The following is an 18,459-nucleotide window of genomic DNA, read 5'->3' on the forward strand; positions in this document are numbered from 1 at the left end:
CTCGGCGCGCGCAAGGTGCTCGGCGCGCGCAAGGTGCTCGGCGCGCGCAAGGTGCTCGGCGCGCGCAAGGTGCTCGCGGGGCTCCCGGGCCGGGCCTAGCCGGGCTGAGGCGACGCGGGCGCCGGGCGGGCCGGGCCGCCGGGCCGCCGCGCAGCGTCCCCGTCCCTGCGCTGGCCCGGCCCGGCCCCTCAGCTCCACCCCCTGCCTCCCCCTCCCGCCTGCTCGCGCGTCCTGAAAAGCCAGCCCGCCCGGGGCGGCGGCGCAGAGCCGGCCCGGCGCACGAGGCAGCCAGCGCGGCCATGACGGCGGAGAAGGCGCTGCCTCTGGGCAACGGGAAGGCTGCCGAGGAGGCGCGGGAGTCCGAGGTGCTGGGTGGCGGCGGCGGCAGCGGGGGCGCGGCGTCCGCCCGCGACCCGCGCGACAAGCGCGACAAGGCAGTCCACGAGCGCGGCCACTGGAATAACAAGGTGGAGTTCGTGCTGAGCGTGGCAGGGGAAATCATCGGGCTGGGCAACGTGTGGCGCTTCCCTTACCTGTGCTACAAGAACGGCGGAGGTGAGGCGGCGCGCGGCCCTGAGGAGAATGGGTTGGGGGAAGCCGGCCCTGTGGGGGCGGGGAGCTCGGGGTGAGCGCGAGACCCCTCCCGCGCCTGCGTGTAGCGGGACCCTCGCGGAGAACGCCGGCCCGGGGCCACCTGGCGAGCGAGCTTACCCCTGGGTAAGGCGCGCCGTCCCAGTGCGCACGCGCGCTTCGCACCTGCGTGTACCACCTGCTAGCACGCGGGGACTTGTCCGCCAGGTGTGTTCTGACCCAGCGCGAGGTGCAGACCGAGACCAGGAGCCCTTCATGTTTGGGGCAGGAGACAGCGCCTTTGAGCCTCAGCTTTCCTGACTGGAAACCTGCATGAAGGAAAGGGACTCAATCTGAGTAGGCTCGGGTTTTGAGCGCTTGTTGAAATGCCAGCCTCTGTACTAAACTTTACTTACATCATCTCATTTCATCCTACAGTCATCTTTGTAGGTAGTGGTATACCCGTTTTGCAGATGAGGAAACTAAGGGCCAGAGAAGTCACTCACTTAATAAGGGGTAAAGATGGGATTCTGACACCAAAGGCCTGGTTTTAAAGTGGGATTGGATGACAACAGGGAGAACTTTTAGGTGAGGCATTGCTGTTTGATTCCCTGCCTTTCATTTGCCCGTAAGGCCTTTTCTAGGGCCTATTTTCAGGACTGTCTGGTGGGAAAATGGGCACCAAACAGTTTCTTTTACTGGTCTCAGAGTCACTCATGACAAATAGCAACAATAATAATTTGATGTTTAGAAGATGCTTAAAGCTTGCAGGGGTCAGGGAAAGGAAGGTGATGAGAGAGTCGTTTCTAGAGACAACGTGTCTGAGTCAGTTTGGTGGAGATGCAGCAGCGAGTCCTCAAATCTCCCAGCCCAAGGAAGGGGCTCCAGACTTTAGGAGCCCCCAACCTGTCATATCAGCAGGACAGCTGGCAGTTCCATGGCAAAGGACTTTGTGAAACCTTGAGTGGCACAGTTTCTGCAAGGAGAAGCCTGTGTCTATGTATTCCTCCCTCTCTTTGCTGTGTCCCTCCAGCAGATCCCCAGACCCCAGTGAAGGTGGCTCAGAGGTTGGCAGGGACCACACTGTTAGGCTTCGTGGAGCAGGACTTCCTGTGCGGGCAGCTGCAGGGAGAGTGAAAAGGGTACTGCTTGGCCAGGGCCCTTTCTTTGGAGACATTCATCCTGAAGGCACAGGCTGCTCCAAGCCTGCCCTGCACTGGTAATGAAGTGGCCGCCGGTGTTGGTGGCTTGGCAAGGGGGAGAGAGGGAGCCGACTCAGAGACCCCGAACGTGCCCTGTGCCCTCAGCTGGGAATCCGCCTCTCTTTGCACATTCAGCCTGTGTAAGCTGCCATGTCCACTTAGATGCCTGTGGAAACCCTTTAGGATAGTCCCAGGCAAGAGCTGTTTTAACATCTTTTTTCTTTTTTTTTTTTAAATACGGGAAATTCTTATGCCAAAACAACAACAAAAAATGCATTCCTAAAATCAGAAAATAGTGTAAGTTGCATTAATTACAAACTCTGCCTCAGATGAAAAAAAGGTTGTAGTGAGTCAAGATTAAAAATGAGTCATTTTCTTCTTACTCTAATGAGACAAGAGTCTCCGTTGGGTGCACAGATATCCTGGTTTAATTGAGCTAGTTATCTTAAGGATTACTAGCTTTGTGAACAGAGAGGCCACAAGGCTTTCAGAAAGTGTCATCTGTTAGGTTCTAGAGGATTCAAAGGTAAATTACAGCATATTCGGGAAACTTCTGTGGCTTGTTTTAATCACTTAGATTTATATTCAGCAAACAGACCCTCTTATCTTCTTTTACACACTTTTTGCCTTCTAATATAGTTGGGGTATCTGCTTATCAACTGTTTACCTTTTAAAAAAAATCTACACAGCTCTACTCATAAATTGCAACAATAGTTTAGTATTTCTTTCCCAATGTGAAACTTTGTAAAAATAGAAAACTAAGACCTTTTCAAAACCTGGTAAATATTGTCCTATTATCAGGATTGATCAAAATCGTTGCTATTAATCCTGTGGTTAAAGGGACTTCATTTAGCCAAAAGCAATTTGAGTGAAAGCCTCCATTTGTGAGCTCAGATGGTGGGGAATAGTGTGTGTTTTCATGCTTTGTTATTAGAGGAGAGAGAGAGAATGAGGGATTTGGAAAAATCCCTTTCTTCTTGTAATGGCTCATGTTCACCTCAGTTATTTAATTTGTTTCACAGAAAGGCCCAGGCAGTGGGTATTGTGTTTCAAGATGGGAGCACTAAAGCTTATGGTGGTCTTTTCTCAGATTGACTCAAAGCCAGCCTCTCTGGACAGATTCTTGCTACGAACTGCTCATAACTCAGCTTCATACCTGGGGCTCATGTACAAGGGCCTGCTACTGCTCATTGTATATCTCCTTGAGAATGCCTTTCTTTATGAAGACTTTTTGCAGGTCACTTCCCAAGTAAGAAGAAGAGGTCCCCCTCCCCTGGCCTGTTGAGGTTACTTTAGAATAAAAAAGAAGGATGTAGCGTTCAGGGAGGGAATGAATTTGACCTGCGCTGGAGGGTAGAATGCATAAATAAAAGAATCAAGCATATAACACAATTTCTTTTACATTATCATCTTAGCTGCACAACAATTCTGTGAGTTAAGTGGTGCAGAGATTAAGTATTAAAGCCCTATTTTACAGTTGAGGAAGTTGAAGCTGGGAGATGTGACATAAACTTACTCAAGGGAGTAGGTGGCAGAGAGCACAAACCCAGGCTCTCATTTTCTGACTCTGGTCCTCATAGGAGGAACTTGAACTCAAGCTCAGAGCACATGATGTCTTGCCTCTAGTAGGTGCTTATTAAAGGGCTGAACGTGAAGTGGTAGAGGCAATTTTAACCTCATTCACTTACTTTGCATCCTTGCAGGGGCATTCCTGATTCCCTATGTGGTGTTTTTTATATGCTGTGGGATTCCTGTTTTTTTCCTGGAAACAGCTCTGGGACAATTTACTAGTGAAGGTGGCATTACGTGTTGGAGGAAAGTGTGCCCTTTATTTGAAGGTAAGTGCGAAGTTAATAAGAAAGTAAAAGGGTTCCTGGGTGATGTCAGGTCGTGAAGGGCAGCTTTTAACAAGGCGGAGAGAGACAAATCACTGCCTTTCCTTTGTTCTTTCAGGCATTGGCTATGCAACGCAGGTGATTGAGGCCCATCTAAACGTGTACTACATCATCATCCTGGCGTGGGCCATTTTCTACCTGAGCAACTGCTTCACCACCGAGCTCCCCTGGGCCACCTGTGGGCACGAATGGAACACAGGTATGGCCTCCAGGGAGGGTCTCTCTGATGGTCCTGCTGGGGGACCTGGGATTGGTGGTATGTCATGTCTCTTGCCATGAGTCCAGATTCCACTGCAAGTGTACCTGGTCTGTACACTCTTCAGCTCTGAACCTGAGCTGAGCACTGGCCCAGGGATTGGCACGGGGAGAAGAATTGTGATGCTCTTTCCTTGCTATGCCAAATACAGAGACTGAACCCTTCCTGCACAGAGTAGGGATGCAAGGAAGAAGTACTAAACTGAGATTCAGGGGTTTGGGCTGCAATTCCAGCCCTGCCTCTGAGTGTCAAATTTTCCTCTGTAAAATGAAAGGGTTAGACTAGATCAAGGGTTGCAGACAGGGGGTCTGTCAGCCAGTTAGGCTTTAGATCAGTGACCAGCAAATTTCAAAAATGTATTTGGTTGTCAAAATTGAAAAATCAGAAGGCTTGACATGAAAATCCAGATTTTCAGCTTCTCTTGAAAAACTTAAAAGATCTGGCAAAACCAGAGCCACATTCCCACATTCTTACTTGGCAGCAGTGGCTGCAGCTGAGAACCGTCTGTTGCCTTTGCTTGAAGCTTCTGTCCTCAAGCTGGCCACAGTCCCCACCCAGCTCACATTGCTCATTTACTCTACCTGTCCTACCCAGGTAGATACTTGAATTCACCACCCTCCTCCTGCCTTGAATGGGTAACTTTTTACATTACTTTGGATTCTAATATACTGTTTACTTATCAATTTGTCATCCTGTCAGGATTGAATCTTACAATCTAGGGAAGGCAAATACTTCTCAACCCCTGTCTTTGGATGCTGTGCTCAGTGCAGACATCACTAGTCGATTGTAGAACGCTTTCCTTTTGAGTCTAGTCTTGGCCTCAGAACTCTGCTCAGAAGTCTAGGCAGCCACCACCTTTTGACTGGAATCAACACACATGCTTTAACCTATTCGCCATCTGTGTTGTAACCTGTGGTTAGGTTGTCCCTGGAAGTGGCCAGTCATCCTGAAAGCTGAGACACAGTAGGACTGGGTAGGATGTTGGTCACCAGCAGAAGGAACAGTGGGCATTAGACCAAGAAAACGCTGTGAACTGGCTTCTATCCCTGCATGACTTTGCCTTGCTTCCCCCCATCCACCACGTTTTGTGGGGTCTTGTTTATCAAACTAAAATTCAAGGACATATTCTTGGAGGGCTGTGAGTCCTCCATGATAATTTAATTGTGCATATTTATTTTGAGGATACTCTAAAAATATGTGCATGTTCTGGATCATCTGCACAGCCACCTTATAAATGAGGACGGTTGGGGGATCTCAGTGCCTGACTTTGTCCATGTTTACAATTTAAGATGCATTCTTGGTGAACAGGATGATGGTGGCCAAGGGAAAAAAGCAGAGAGATTTAATTCATAAATGGTCATTGATACTAAGTCCAGCCAAGAATGCAACAAACTGTAGGAACAAAGGTTTTGCAAATGTGTGACCGGAGAAAAATGGTGGTAGAATTGAATCTCAAATAGTGCATGGAAAAATACGCAAGCTTAATTCCATAGACCCTGCCTCCTACCTGTCAGTTCTGTTTTTCTGTTGGGAAATCGATTTAATTTCACAAGATGGCATTATCATACACATCCATTTTATGCTATCAATTTGAATTGTGTTGGTTCCATAGTATAGTTGGTATTTAACTTGTAATTTCTGGTTTTATAGGTGTTTGAATACTATAATCACAAAGACTTTATAATTCATTATTTATTTGTAAAAGATTAAATGTCATCTTAATAAAAAATACAATGTCAACCTTGGGTGTCTGAGACATTTTTTTACTCTAGAAAAAAAATTTGAGAAACACTGTTTTAGAGAATCTGATCAAAGCTAAGGGCTCCTCTCCAGAAAAAAGCACAATGTTATAGGCATTTTGCCTATAATATTAGGTTCCCAGACCTCTCTTAGGACTGTCTGTGGACCCCACAGACCATCTCCTTTCCTAATATGGTTAGCACTTGCCCAGAGAAGTGGGAAGGGCACAGACACTTGGGGAACTTTTCCCCAGTGGGCTGCAAAGCTTTCTTCCACTGATTGCATTCCCTTTTCTCTGAAGGCGTGTGAACACCTGTGTGAAACATCACATATAGGAAGGCTTCCTGTTCTGGAGATTATAGATGGAGTTGGAGGGCTCGTGCACACATGAGAAGAGTGAAGGGCCAGAGTGAGGCTGAACACGGGCTCCGTGCTGGCCACTGTGCTGGGTGCACGGGCTTTGAAGCGCATGGGTGCAGGAGGCCCTGTCTTCTGGGAGCTCACAGTCTGGTTACTGAGGTGGCTCTGTGAACAGGGAGGTGCAGGAAGGAGACCCAGATCCCATGGTGGCAGACAGAACCAGGCGATAACCTTGGCAAAGGAGGTGGAGCCTTGGCTGGAGTTGATTCCGTTTTCTTCCCCTAACTGGCTGGTGACTTGTGAGGGAGGAACGGGTGTGGTTGGGGTCCCTTGACTACTTCTGAACCCTGATTCCTCCTCTTCAAAATAAAGGGCGTGGAGAAGGAGGTTCCTTGGAGGACCTTTAAATTCTAACTTTCTTAGAATTCAGGAGACGGAGATCAAGGAAGGCTTCTTGGAGGAGAGGTTAATGGGCTGATCTGGGCCTTAAAGGATGAACACTCAGATGTTTTTAACTTGAGATTCAAATCTCTCTTGGTCATCAAGTTTCATGAAATGAGAAGAGATATTCAATAAATCCTTTCCTGGATTGAGGGAATGATGAAGGAATTAGGGATTCTTTACACATTTGGATGTTATTTCATCCAGTCATCAGGTCTTTATGAGGCAGCTGTGACATTAGCCTCTTCTTCCATGAAGAAAAACTGAGTCTCACCTGCATTACTGGCCCAGGGACACCATGGCTGACGCCCCCCTTTAGCCCCCTTGTTCCTGCTAGGGCCACTGAGCAGAACAGGTAAATGCGATGGACAGGCCTTAGGCAGGGAAGTGGAAAAGGTGAAAGATTCAAGAACAAGGCCAGAGGAAAGAATTGGAAAGGCCGTATTCATGGGAATAGGGGAGAGGAGGTACCCTGCCCCCAAAACTTCTCCTCCTGTTTGAATCAAGCCAAGCCTCCCTCTTAAACTGTTTGTAAGTGATTGATTTTCCCCACAGTGCTCGCTGAGGCATGTTTACCTGGGGCAGCTGGGTGAAACCACCTGGTTGCACCATCGGCCCTGAAGGTTTTCCAAGATCCAGCCGTCGCGGAGGGTAATTTTCCTGTGTTTCTTGTCTTGTTTCTGCTGTAGAGAACTGCGTGGAGTTCCAGAAACTGAACGCAACCAACCACAGCCACGTGTCCCTACAGAATGCCACCTCTCCCGTCATGGAGTTTTGGGAGTAAGTGGAAATACCTTGTCTCCTTTGGCCCGGGGGGGCTCTGTCCTGGTGCTGCTCAGTTAACGTTGCCCCCACCCTTGGAAAAAGCCTGACCCTGCCTCCAGCCTTGTACTTCCTGGCTTCTGTGGGCATCTGGCTGCTTTGGAGGCCAGAATGGCGATCTTGAGAGGTTTCCCAAAGGGGCAGCTGAGAGAAATGCTTTCTTGTTCTTTGACGACATGTCAGCATGCCTATTTACTTACTGGGGCAAGAAGTGCTTGGTAAAATGATGGGCAGTTTAAAAATTCATTTTTAACAAAAGAGAAGATTTGGCGTGTTTGCAATAAACTAAGTCAAGAATATATTTAGCCTGGAAAGCAGAAGTCTCCGGGGGGACAGGTTAGCTTTCTCTCAGTAGCAGCAATGTCATGTCGAAAGGAAGTACATCAACATTAACGGGTAGAGGTTGTAAAGAGGCAGGTTTTCAACGTACTTAGGAAGAGCTTTAGTCTCACAGAGTTGTCTGCAAGTACTTCCGAAGGTTGTGAGCCCTTGTTCCTGGAAGAGTTTGACCAATGTAGGGCTGCTGATGGTTGTTGGGAAGGTGCCTGAATCCACAGACGTTATCGGCAGTAGTTGTGTGGGTGGGCATTTTCCCAGAGACGGGCATTTTTCATCAGTGTTCCAAAGGGGTCTGTGGCCCTGGAGTTACGAGAGCTGCCACGTACGGTTGTATAAGTTGTTCACTGCACAACCCTAGAGGGCATCATTTACATTGTGAATGTGCAGAATTGTGCAGTGCCCCAGGAATTGAAGAGAAGTTTCCTCTGTGGGTTGAAGGGTGGCTAAAGGCTTTCTGAGGCTTTTTAATCTGGAAAGGTCTGGCTTCATTGAAGACCCTCCCCTACTTTAATGATAGTGTAGAGGGACAGTGGTTTTATGAGTGATTTTTATTCTATTCCCAGATACCATTCTTCTCCTTCCCTCTCTAGAGGTCATTATGCTGAATTTAGATTTATCATTCTATAAAATGAATGTAAAGACATGAGTTTATAATTATAAATATAACTCATTTATATAAATATTAATATAAATAAAATACTTCCCTCTATACATACACAAATATTATGTGTATATATACATATATATACATATTATGTATATCTCCCAAATAATAGCTAAGTCTTTCTTGCATGTTTTAAAATTTTATATTAATGGTGTCCATTACTCACTTTTTTCTTATAGCTTTGTTTCTTTGCTCAATATTGGTTTTGAGATGGTCTCCATATTGATACATGTAGCTTCGGTTCATTCATTCTCTTCCTGCTCTATAGTATTTCCATATATAAAGAGACTACATTGTGTTTACCTGGCTCCTCTTGATGGACATTTAGACTGTCTCCCATTTCCCACAATGATTAAGCACGCTGAGTGAATGTCTTGTTTGTGCTTCTCTGCACAAATGAAGTTTTCTAGGCCATATACCTAAGAGTGGAATTACTGGGAGGTAGGGTCCATGCATTGTCAGTTTTATCAGATTATGTCAAATTGCTTTTTAAAGGAATTGTTCTAATTTACTCTCCAAATAAGAGTAGAACGAGAATTTCTACTGCTCCCCATTCTAGACCTAGGCACTTGTTCTGGTCAGAGTTTTTAGGTTCTGCCAGTGTAATGGATATGAAATTGTATCCCACTGTTTTAAATTCGCATTTCTCTAATTACTTTATGAGGTTGAGCATCTTTTCATGTTTTTTTTGCTCCATTTGGGTTTCCTCATCCATTAGCTTCCTGCTCATATCCTTTTCTCTTTTCTCATAGGTAGGAGTTCTTGATACATTGTAGGTATTAGTACCCATGCTGCAAATAGCTTTTCTTAGTGTGTGGCTTTTCTTTCTTGTTTATGTATGGCATAAATTGTATTGAATTTAAATTTGCCAATATTTTTCTTTTTGGTTTGCACAGTTGGTGTCTTATTTAAGATATAGTTCCCTACCCCAAAGTTGTTAAAACAAAATTTATTTTCTGGGCTTCCTTTTTTTGGGGGGGGGGTTCTTTTAAGAGTTTTAAAGTTTTGTTTTTTCACATTCAGGAATATAATCTACCTGGAATTTTCTTTTTGCATATGGTACAAGGTAGGAATCCAGCCATATATATATATATATATATATGTATTTGCTGAATTGTTCATCCTTCCCTACTTATTTGTAATGCCATCTTCCATATAAAGTTTTCCTACAAGCACATGTCTGTTTAGGGGCTCTCTGTTCTGCTCATCTCTTTTGCTAACTGTGTGTCAATACTATACCTATAGTTTAATTTTAAGCCTTGACCTCATAAGGCAAGTCCCTCACTTTGCTCTTTTCCAAACTTGTTTTAGTCTTCCAAATGAATTTTAGAATCAGCTTGTCAAGTTAAAAAACAATAATAAAGAACAGAACAACTCTGGGGGGATTTTGGTTGGGAGAATATTGAACTTATAGGTTAATTTGAGGAAAACTGACATCTTTGTGATTCAGCCTCTCTGTCCATGAACATAGTATAGCCCTCCATTTATTTAGGTCTTTTAAAATGCCTGATGAAGTAGTGCTGCCTGATGTGGTTGTCAGAGAAGAAGCATTAGAATCACCTGGTTAGAATGCAAACTCTCTAGCTCTCTCCAGACCTACTGAGTCATAGTCCCAAATAGAGCATCCATATGACATTCTGCTAGAGCAGAGGCTGCTCTTGGGGGGTGGGAGGTGGTGCTGTGTGACCTTTTCCAGCCTCACTGGGCTATGGTTTTCCAGTGGAATGTTTAGGACCTGCACATTTGAGTGTCTGCAAAACATGGTCTCTGTGCTCCCTTAGGGAACGCAACCTCAAATCCTACACTGGATAAGTTCTCTGTGTAACTTACGTTGCTTTGTACCATTCATTTCCTTTGTAACATGTATGGAAAACCTTGATTAAATTATTATTTGTGCAATATGTTTGTTTATTGTCTGAATTCCCCAGGAGGCAGTCATGAAGCAGTACCTTTTCTGGTTTTGCTCACTACTGCCGGTCAATGGAAGGCCCCCAGTGAATATTTACAGAATGTACAGGTACATGGGAGGAAGGTGGCAGGCAATATTTTCTAGAAAATACTACATGAGGAGAGTCAAAGTGAGCTCTGGCAAGAACTCTTCCTGTCCCTAAGCTCCCCAGAACAGCACTGATGGCTTTGAGGATCCCTTTGTCATATCCATGTCACCCACTCATTTGGACGCCAAGTGGTGGGAGGGGATGGCGAGTCTGTGTCCTCACTTGTAACTGGGCCTTTTTGTCTGCTACTTGGTCATTCAAAATGAAAGTCAATGTGAGAATGAACCCATGGTTCTAGTTTTCTACTCTGATTGCATTTGTATCATCTATGCAATGTTGAATTCTGCATCCTAAAACTACTCAAATGCTGGTGTGACACTCCTTCCTTCATAAGGTGTTTTTATCAGACAGCTCTAATTCATCTTCTCCTCAGAGGTGAACTTGGAATGTAGAGACTCTGTGAGATGTTTGTAGCATCCTATGAAAAGCTATTTGGAGCCACATAAATTTGAGAAGGGCTGAAAGCCATGCCCTTCAGTAAGAATATCCATTACCTTTGATTAACTCAAACTCAAATAACATATTTTCCTGTGCAATCATTTGGACTCTTTCCCCTCATCCCCCACCCATCCCCCACCCCGGAATGCTAGCATTCCACTAAACACAGCCTGGCACACGCTCTGCTAGGAGAAAGTTCTTCCTTGAATTCAGTCATAGTTTGGCTTCTGGGGCTTTGGATAGAATGTGCCTAATTCCTTTCCCATGTGACAGCCCTTCAAGTATTGGATCAAGTGTCCTTAAAAATGTTTCTTTCCTAGTTCTCTTTGCTGTTTCCTTGTGTGGCTGGTTCCCATCTATAGTGTGGTCTTCTTGTCTTGTTCTCACTGCCTCTAACTCCAGGGACCTTATTCAGGGCCACGTTGCTTGGTCAGAATGGACTGCCTCAGTTGTGTGCTTGTTCATTCATTCAACAAACGTCTGAGCTCCTGGTGCACATAAGAAGGACGCGTGGCGTAATTGGGAGTGGTGGGAGTGTAAGACGCGGTTCTAACCTTCTAGAAGCGGAGGAGAGACAAGCCTGTAGATTCCCATAAAGTCAGTTACAAGGTGCTGTTTCCCTGCGCAGGGCTGCCCATGGCTTTACCGTGACCTTGGGCATCTGGCATCTTGAAAGTTCATTTTCCTTTTCAGGGAATAATGAATGTTACTGGCTTAGCCAGTGAGAACAGCTCAGGCTCTGGGTCAGTCCTGGGTTCTGGCTCAGGCAGGGGGCCTGTGGGGCAGGGGCGGCTTGTCTTCCTCATGTCAGATTTCAAAATCAGGCCACCCTGGTTTCCCTTAGTAACTCATTATGCATCTGGCACCCGTGAGTTTATCTCAATATGTTTGCGGTTCTACATTTTGAGCCTGTGTCCTCTGGAGGGATTGAGTGCTATAAGAGTGTAACCGGCATTGTAGCATCAGATGGGCTTTGGTCTATTTTCACTTCCCTTTCTCGGTCCTCTCATCCCTCTCGTCCAGGGTTTTGCAAGCAACTGCACGCTTGCCATGTATACAGTTGAAATCGCTTTTGCGTGGCATCCATTCAGCACACATTTGTTGAGAGCATATTGTGTGCTGAGCCTGCATTAAGCTCTAAGGGTATTCAGTTCTCTATCTTTATTCAGAAGGATGTAGTCTTGTCTTTCTGGTTTATCTTTCCTGGAGGAGGTTTTAAAAAATTGTTTATTTCTAAATCATGTGGCCACTTGAATTGGTTTTAATTTGGACACAAAATTTGGGCTCCAAGTTGCTGAAGTGAAACTCTAATTCTTGCTGTGGGCCCTGGGCCGCCCCTGCTTCCTTCGTCTTCCCCTCTGCCCTCCTCCGCACCAGCCTTCTTTCTGTCTTTCATATGTCCTGGGCTTGTCCTAGGCTCAGTGTCCAGCTTTTGTATAGAAGAGTCCCTTTGCTTAGAAGTTTCCTCACCAAGTCCTTGTGTGTCTGGCTCTTTCTTATCATTGAGTCTTAATTCACGTGTCATTTGGGAAGCCCTCCCTGCCCATCCTGTTGCTTCCACTTATCAGCTGAATCGGCACCCCAGTCCCTCTCAACCCCATCTGTCTGTTTTATTGCCTGCATAGGACTTATCCTTGTGTTTCTTTTACTAGTTTATTCTGTCTCTCCCTCCATTAGACTATAAGCCCTATGCCAGCAAGGACTGTCCTGTTTTGTTCCCTGTTGTCTTGCCAGCACATTCTAAGTGCCCAAAAAATATTTATTCAAACACATGGATGGAAGATTGAATGAATGAATGAATGAATGTTTTTTAACCTCGTGGAGTTGTGTCCTCTTACTTTGCTTTTGCCCTGTCTGTTGAAGAGTGTAAGTTCCCAGGTTCAGAAACGTAATTCATCTCTTAGATCAGCTCCCTTTTATAGAACTCCTATTATTATCCAATCTTGATCATTAGAGTAAAGATACTTGTATATAAAATCAGCTACGAGGGCATTTGTTTTCATAAATAGTGGATGTCTTACACCGAGTAATGGGAAGCAGTGATTTACTGAACCACAAGAGTTCTGACTGAGGTTCCTTTTACATCCTGATGGATGAAGTAAAGGAAGGGAAGTTGCAGTTAGTTGCTAAGCAGCTATTGTGTACCCTGGCCCTGAGCATGGCCCTCCAGGCCTGTCACTTCATTTAATCCACCCACCCAGGGGATACATGGTACAGCATCACTGAACAGATTACCATCTCACTCAGGGGATTCTGCGGCAGGGAGAGGTTAAGGGACTTATCCAAAGTGCCCCTCTTGGCTAGCAAGAGCTGGAGCTGGGCTGAGAGCCGGCCCCCTCTGATCCCACCTGCATCCCTCCACCCTTCCGTACATGCTCCTCCCGCCCGTGTCTGAAATACCATCAGCTCCCTGTTTTATCACGGGGCAGAATCCGACTGGTGTGTCCCTTCTCTCTGCAGCCCTGTGGCCCTAGGTTCTTGAAGAGAGAGTTTTGCTGTAGATGGAGATGTATAATTGATGGAGGGAGGGAGGAACAAATGAGGAATGACTTGTCTCCAGTGCCCAGCACAAACAAAACGCAAAAAACCTGTTGGCTTTTGTCTTGTTGGATTTCAAGAGGTACCTTTAGGAAATGACTTGAACCTTGCTTTTAACAGAATACTGTGGTTTCCAGCTGAGCCAGGCGTTGAGTGTGAGGCAAGCAGACTCTGATCTGCTGTGATGACAGCTGGAAATTGATGCTGGCCTCCTGGAGTATGTTGTGGCCCTGCAGCTGGTGGCACAAGAGGTTAATGAATGACTTGAATTCAGGCTCAGGCAGAGAGTAACTCAGAAGGGGCTGTTCCCAAATTTTAGCGTGTTATCTCGATTCCTTATTACTTCTAATAAAACCAGGAGAACATGTTTGAAACTCTCCAGATTTACACACACACACACACACACACACACACACACACACTCTGCTCCATGCTTTCCCTGGAAGACCTCTAGGATGAGGAAGAAGCACCAGAGCTGGGACCTGACTCTACCACCCACTAATGGGGGCCCTGGGCAGGTGATTCTGAGCCTCAGTTTCCTCCCTGGCAAATGGGTGCACCTCACCACCCTTCGACGTGCAGTCAGCATAAAGTGACGGAAGCAGGGGGGCAGTGACCAGTCGATGGTGGCTCCTCTCACCCCTGCATCTTGCCCTTTCTCAACCTGTCCCCACCCCCCGCCCCACAGCTCAGGTGGATGAGGTGTCATTCAAAAACCGGAGGCCTCCTGGTGGGATACCCTGGACCTGGGGGCAGATGCCCGCTCCTGCTCTGGATCTCTCGTCCAGGGCTTTTCCTGATGTCATGTGTGCCTCTCCTGCCCGCAGTCCCTCCGTAGCAGACAGTGGCTCTCTGCCAGGCTTAACACAGAGTGTCTTGGAGGGGCCGACCCCGCCAGGTGTCAGACCCCCCCTGAGCTTTCGGCCACTCCTAACGCAGAGCTGCTGTACCAGGGGAACCCGGGGGTCTGGGAAGGCTGTGCTGAGTCCTGGTAAGGAGGAGAAGGGCAGGAACCGGAGGGCGCTGGGATTCCAGCCACGGGGCAGTGAGGCCCTTTCTGTGGCGTGGGATCCCTACTTATAGACACCTCTCCTTACTCCTTCCTATCCTGCTGGACCTTACCCTCCAGCCATGCAGGACCAGAACAGGCATTGAACTTGGGGTCAGGAGACTGGTGTGCAAGGCCAGGCTCTGCCACTTTCCAGTTTGTGATCTATGGCAAGGTCCATATCTACTTGGAGCCTCAGTCTGCCCTGGGCAGTGGGTGTAAAACAAGATAACATACGCGAGACTGCCCAGTGCTCTGTGCCAAAGTGTGTTCTGCACGAAGTTAGGAGGTATTGCTTTGGAAAGGCAGAAACGTGGTGGGGCACTTCCTTCTTAACAACTTTTTAATAGCTTTGTGGTATAATTTACATGCCATAAGCTGCACGCTGTTTAGGTGTACAAGTAGGTGATTTTCGAGCAAACTTGCCAAGTGTGAAATTGTCACCGCAAGATAGGTTTGGACTATTTCCATTGCCCTAGCAAGATCTCTCATGCCATTTGTAGTTAATCTCACTCTCACCGCCAGGCAACCATTCACCTTCTGTCTGTTGCTGTGGATTTGTGTAGTCTGGACATTGCATATTCAGTGGAATCACACAATGTGTGGTCTTTATCACTTCCTCATTAAACTTAGCATAATGTTTCCAGGGTTCATCCATATTCTAGCATGTATCACTGCTTTATTCCTTTTTGTGGCTGAATAATATTCCATTGGATAGACCACAAATTGTCTATTGGTTGATGGACATTTGGGTGGTTTTCAGTTTTTGGCTATTTTTGAATAACCTAGGAGTGGAATGGCTGAGTTTTATGTTTAAATTTTTAACAAACTGCCAGACTTTTCCAGTGTGACTAGAACATTTTTATATTCCTACCAGAAATATGTGAGGGTTCCATTTCTCTGTATTCTTGAGGACACTTATTATTGTCTTTTTGATTACAGCCGTCCTCTTGGGTGCACCCTAGTGGGCGTGAAGTGGTATCTCATTGTGGTTTTAATTTGCACTTTAATGGGGAATAGTTCTAAATAAGATTGGGAAACATTGGGTTAGACAGAGCTATAGAGGTGTCTTTATTGCAGGACTTCTCAGAGCCTTTAATAGTCTAATGAGCATTGGGACTCTCTAAGGAGGGCTATAATGTGCAGCCATTTCTCAGTGAGGTCCCAGTGTGACCTCAGGGTGTCTTAAAGGATTAGTGTTCTTTGGGAAGCATTAGCCTAGGACAGAGGTCAGGAAACTATGGGCTAAATCCCATCTGCTGCCTGTTTTTGTAAATAAAGTTTTATTGGAAGACAGCCATAGTGTTCATTTACATATTGTCTCTGGCTGCTTTCACACTGCAAGGATAGAGTTGAACAGTTGGGACAGAGACCATATGCCTTGCGAAACCTAAATCTGTACTATCTGGCCTTTTACAAAAACAGTTTGTTGACCCCTGACCTAGGAGTGCCTGGTGCATGTAGATGCTCACTGCACCTTCAGGGGGAAGGAGGGACCGGTCCTCAGGGTACAGGTGGGGACCAAGGAAGCACTTGGTGAGGCTTTGTATTATTTGAGCTGGTGCTTGAAGGACAGGCAGAATTTTTAAGGCATGTGAGAATTTAGAGGGACATTCTTGGCAGAGAGAACCGTGGAATGAATCCTGGAAAGTGGAGGGGACTGGAGGGGACTTCCACGCGACCGGGGAGGAGGGTTTCTGCAGTGATAGAAGAAGTTGGCGTGGGAGCTCCAGACCCCACAGACCAGCTTCGTTGCCTAGTTGTCTTCCCTGGGTGACACATTTCTAGTCCATCTTCCCCAAGATGGGGCCGTGGGTCCGAGCACTGTCTCTGAAGTTGGATAGATGTGGCTTCAGGTTCTGCCTCTGCCTTTCTGGGCATGTTGCTGCCCTAAGCTACAGTTTTCCCAGTAGTAAAGTAGGAATCGTGGTTGCACTGGCCTCAGTAAGCATGAAGGAAGTGCAAGCTGTCACTGACCTTGCCATCACCTTTCTCCTCCCTGAGGGCAGGACTCACCTGCCATCCTCATCACTGCAGGCCCTGCTCTTAGGGCCCTCAGCAACACGCAGGTGGCATCCAGTCACTCTCCTGAGCGAATGCATGATGCAGAGACCTAGGAGGGCCCTTGCCCTGAGTCCCCAGCTCGGTTTAGGGCCTCGGCCGAGGGCTCTGCAGGAGCAGACCCCATACACGGGGAGAGTTGGGGGCCTGCACTGGGCCGGGGAAGTGAGAGCAGGACCCCGAAGGTGGAGGGATTATGGAGGGGGCAGGGAAGGCGCATTTGTTTGGGTGATGGGCTGTCTTTTGTTTGTTTGTTGCTTTGGGAGACCAGAAGGGAGGCCTGAGCAAGGCTATTTATAGCACAGCCCCTCAGCGCCAGCGTTTAGGGCGGTCTCTGCATCCCTGGCAGTGCTCCCCTCCACAGCAGGTTAAAGAAAGGTGATGCATTTGCCGGCTCCATGCTGGACATTAAGATGAGGCCTCCCCGGTCGGCTTGGGACCTGTTCCCACACCTCCCCTCCCGGGCCCTCTGCGGTGGTGGGAGAGAGGGGTCTACTCCATCTCTGCTTTCTCTGGTCAAACCACTCTCAGCTCTGGAAGCTAGTGTTTGGAAGGGAAGCGCCAGGTATGAGGCTGTTTCCTTCCCTTTGGACTCAGCCCCTCTGTGTATGTGAGACACAGAGAAGACAGTGAGGGTGTTGCAGGATCGGATTCCAGCCACTTCCCTCAGACTGCGGAGGACATAGCAGAAGCCTTGAGCGGGAGGCATCCTCTCTCTGGGGTCAGCTTCTGCCGAGACAGAAGGATGTGTGGGCATCAGAAGAACCTGGTTTCAGGTCCCAATCTGGGCCAGTTGCTTCACCATTCTGGGCCTCAGTTTCCCCACCTGTAGAATGGGTATAAGAATGCCCTCATGGTAGTTATATTGGTATGAGGACTGAATGCAGTGAGATGTGAGGGCTCTTGGGTGGCACCTGCCACAGTCCCTTCTGCTACCAGCTCCTTCTTGTTCCTTACTCTGAGAGTCTCTTAATGAGGATAGTTTGCTTTTCAACTCACCTCTTGGATTCCCCAATTCTTTCCCTCTTCTTCCTGTAGAAATGACGTCTCCACCCATGGATTCTTTCCCTGCTGCCCGTCTCAGAGACTTCTACCTGCTTCTTTCCTCCCTCGCCCCCCATTCCCTCCTGCATTTGAAACTTCCCCTCCCTCCTGGATCTTTCCCATTAAGTATCCCAGTCATGCCAACCTGAAAATAAAACAAATGTAGGTAAGACAGCTCTGGTGCCCTGTGGCCAAGAACTACTAGCTCCCATCCTCATCAGAGCAACTTCCCCAAAGAGCCGCCTCACCAGGTCTCACCTCCCCTCTGTTCCCTGCGTGCCGCTGTCTGAAGTCTGCCCGGCCAGGGCTGAGCAGCTCTCCTTGCTACACCTGCCACTCTGGTCCCGAATCCCACAACGCTCTCCCTCTCACCAGGCTGCTTGGAGGCACTTGGCAGATGGGTTGCTTCCCCTGCTGGAACGCCCTCTCCCTCTGCCTCTGGGGATGCCACCTTCTTCAGGGATGCCTAACCCTTCTCTGTTTCCTCAAAGGGCTCCTCCCATCCTCCATCTGCCCTGTAAATGATGGGGTTCCGGGGGCTCTGTGGCCAGCCCTCTCCCTCCCGTTTCTCCAGCTCTCCCCAGGTGGCCTCATGCTCTCCCAGGACACTTGATGGCCAAGGGCTCAGGTCTGAATCTCCTCCCTGCATCTCTATTGTGAGCTTTGTACCCAGACACCCAGCTGCCTCTGGGCCTTGCAAGCCACCTGGGTGCTCCACAAGCATCTCAAAATCACCTTATCTAAAAGATTGACTGTCCACCTCCTCCTCCTCTACCCCAACTGACAATTCACTCCTGCTCAGCTAATGACCCCCCGTCCATGAAGGTACAAACCTGGCGTCAGTCTGGACCTCCAACTTCCCTGCTACCTGCCACCCCCAGGCAGCCACCTTGCACCCCTGCTGCTCCCCAGCCCATCTGTTCCCCTCCAGGGCCATTTCCCTACCTTAGTCCAGCCCCTCCCTCTTGATTGTCCAAATTAAGG

General features: G+C 47.6%; 1 protein-coding gene across 1 annotated transcript in view; it reads left to right on the top strand.

Annotated features, from left to right (window-relative positions):
* The first annotated feature begins 284 nt into the window (after positions 1-284).
* The window catches only part of SLC6A11 (solute carrier family 6 member 11), a 119,971-nt gene continuing 101,796 nt past the window's right edge, over positions 285-18,459 (top strand). The window contains exons 1-4 of the mRNA XM_061195587.1: positions 285-555; positions 3,476-3,610; positions 3,726-3,866; positions 7,154-7,244. Of these exons, the coding sequence (XP_061051570.1) occupies positions 300-555; positions 3,476-3,610; positions 3,726-3,866; positions 7,154-7,244 (623 nt within the window). The 5' untranslated portion in view covers positions 285-299. The remainder of the gene's footprint in view (positions 556-3,475; positions 3,611-3,725; positions 3,867-7,153; positions 7,245-18,459) is intronic.

This window comes from Eubalaena glacialis, chromosome 7 (genome assembly GCF_028564815.1).
Source record: "Eubalaena glacialis isolate mEubGla1 chromosome 7, mEubGla1.1.hap2.+ XY, whole genome shotgun sequence".
Lineage (NCBI taxonomy): Eukaryota > Metazoa > Chordata > Mammalia > Artiodactyla > Balaenidae > Eubalaena > Eubalaena glacialis.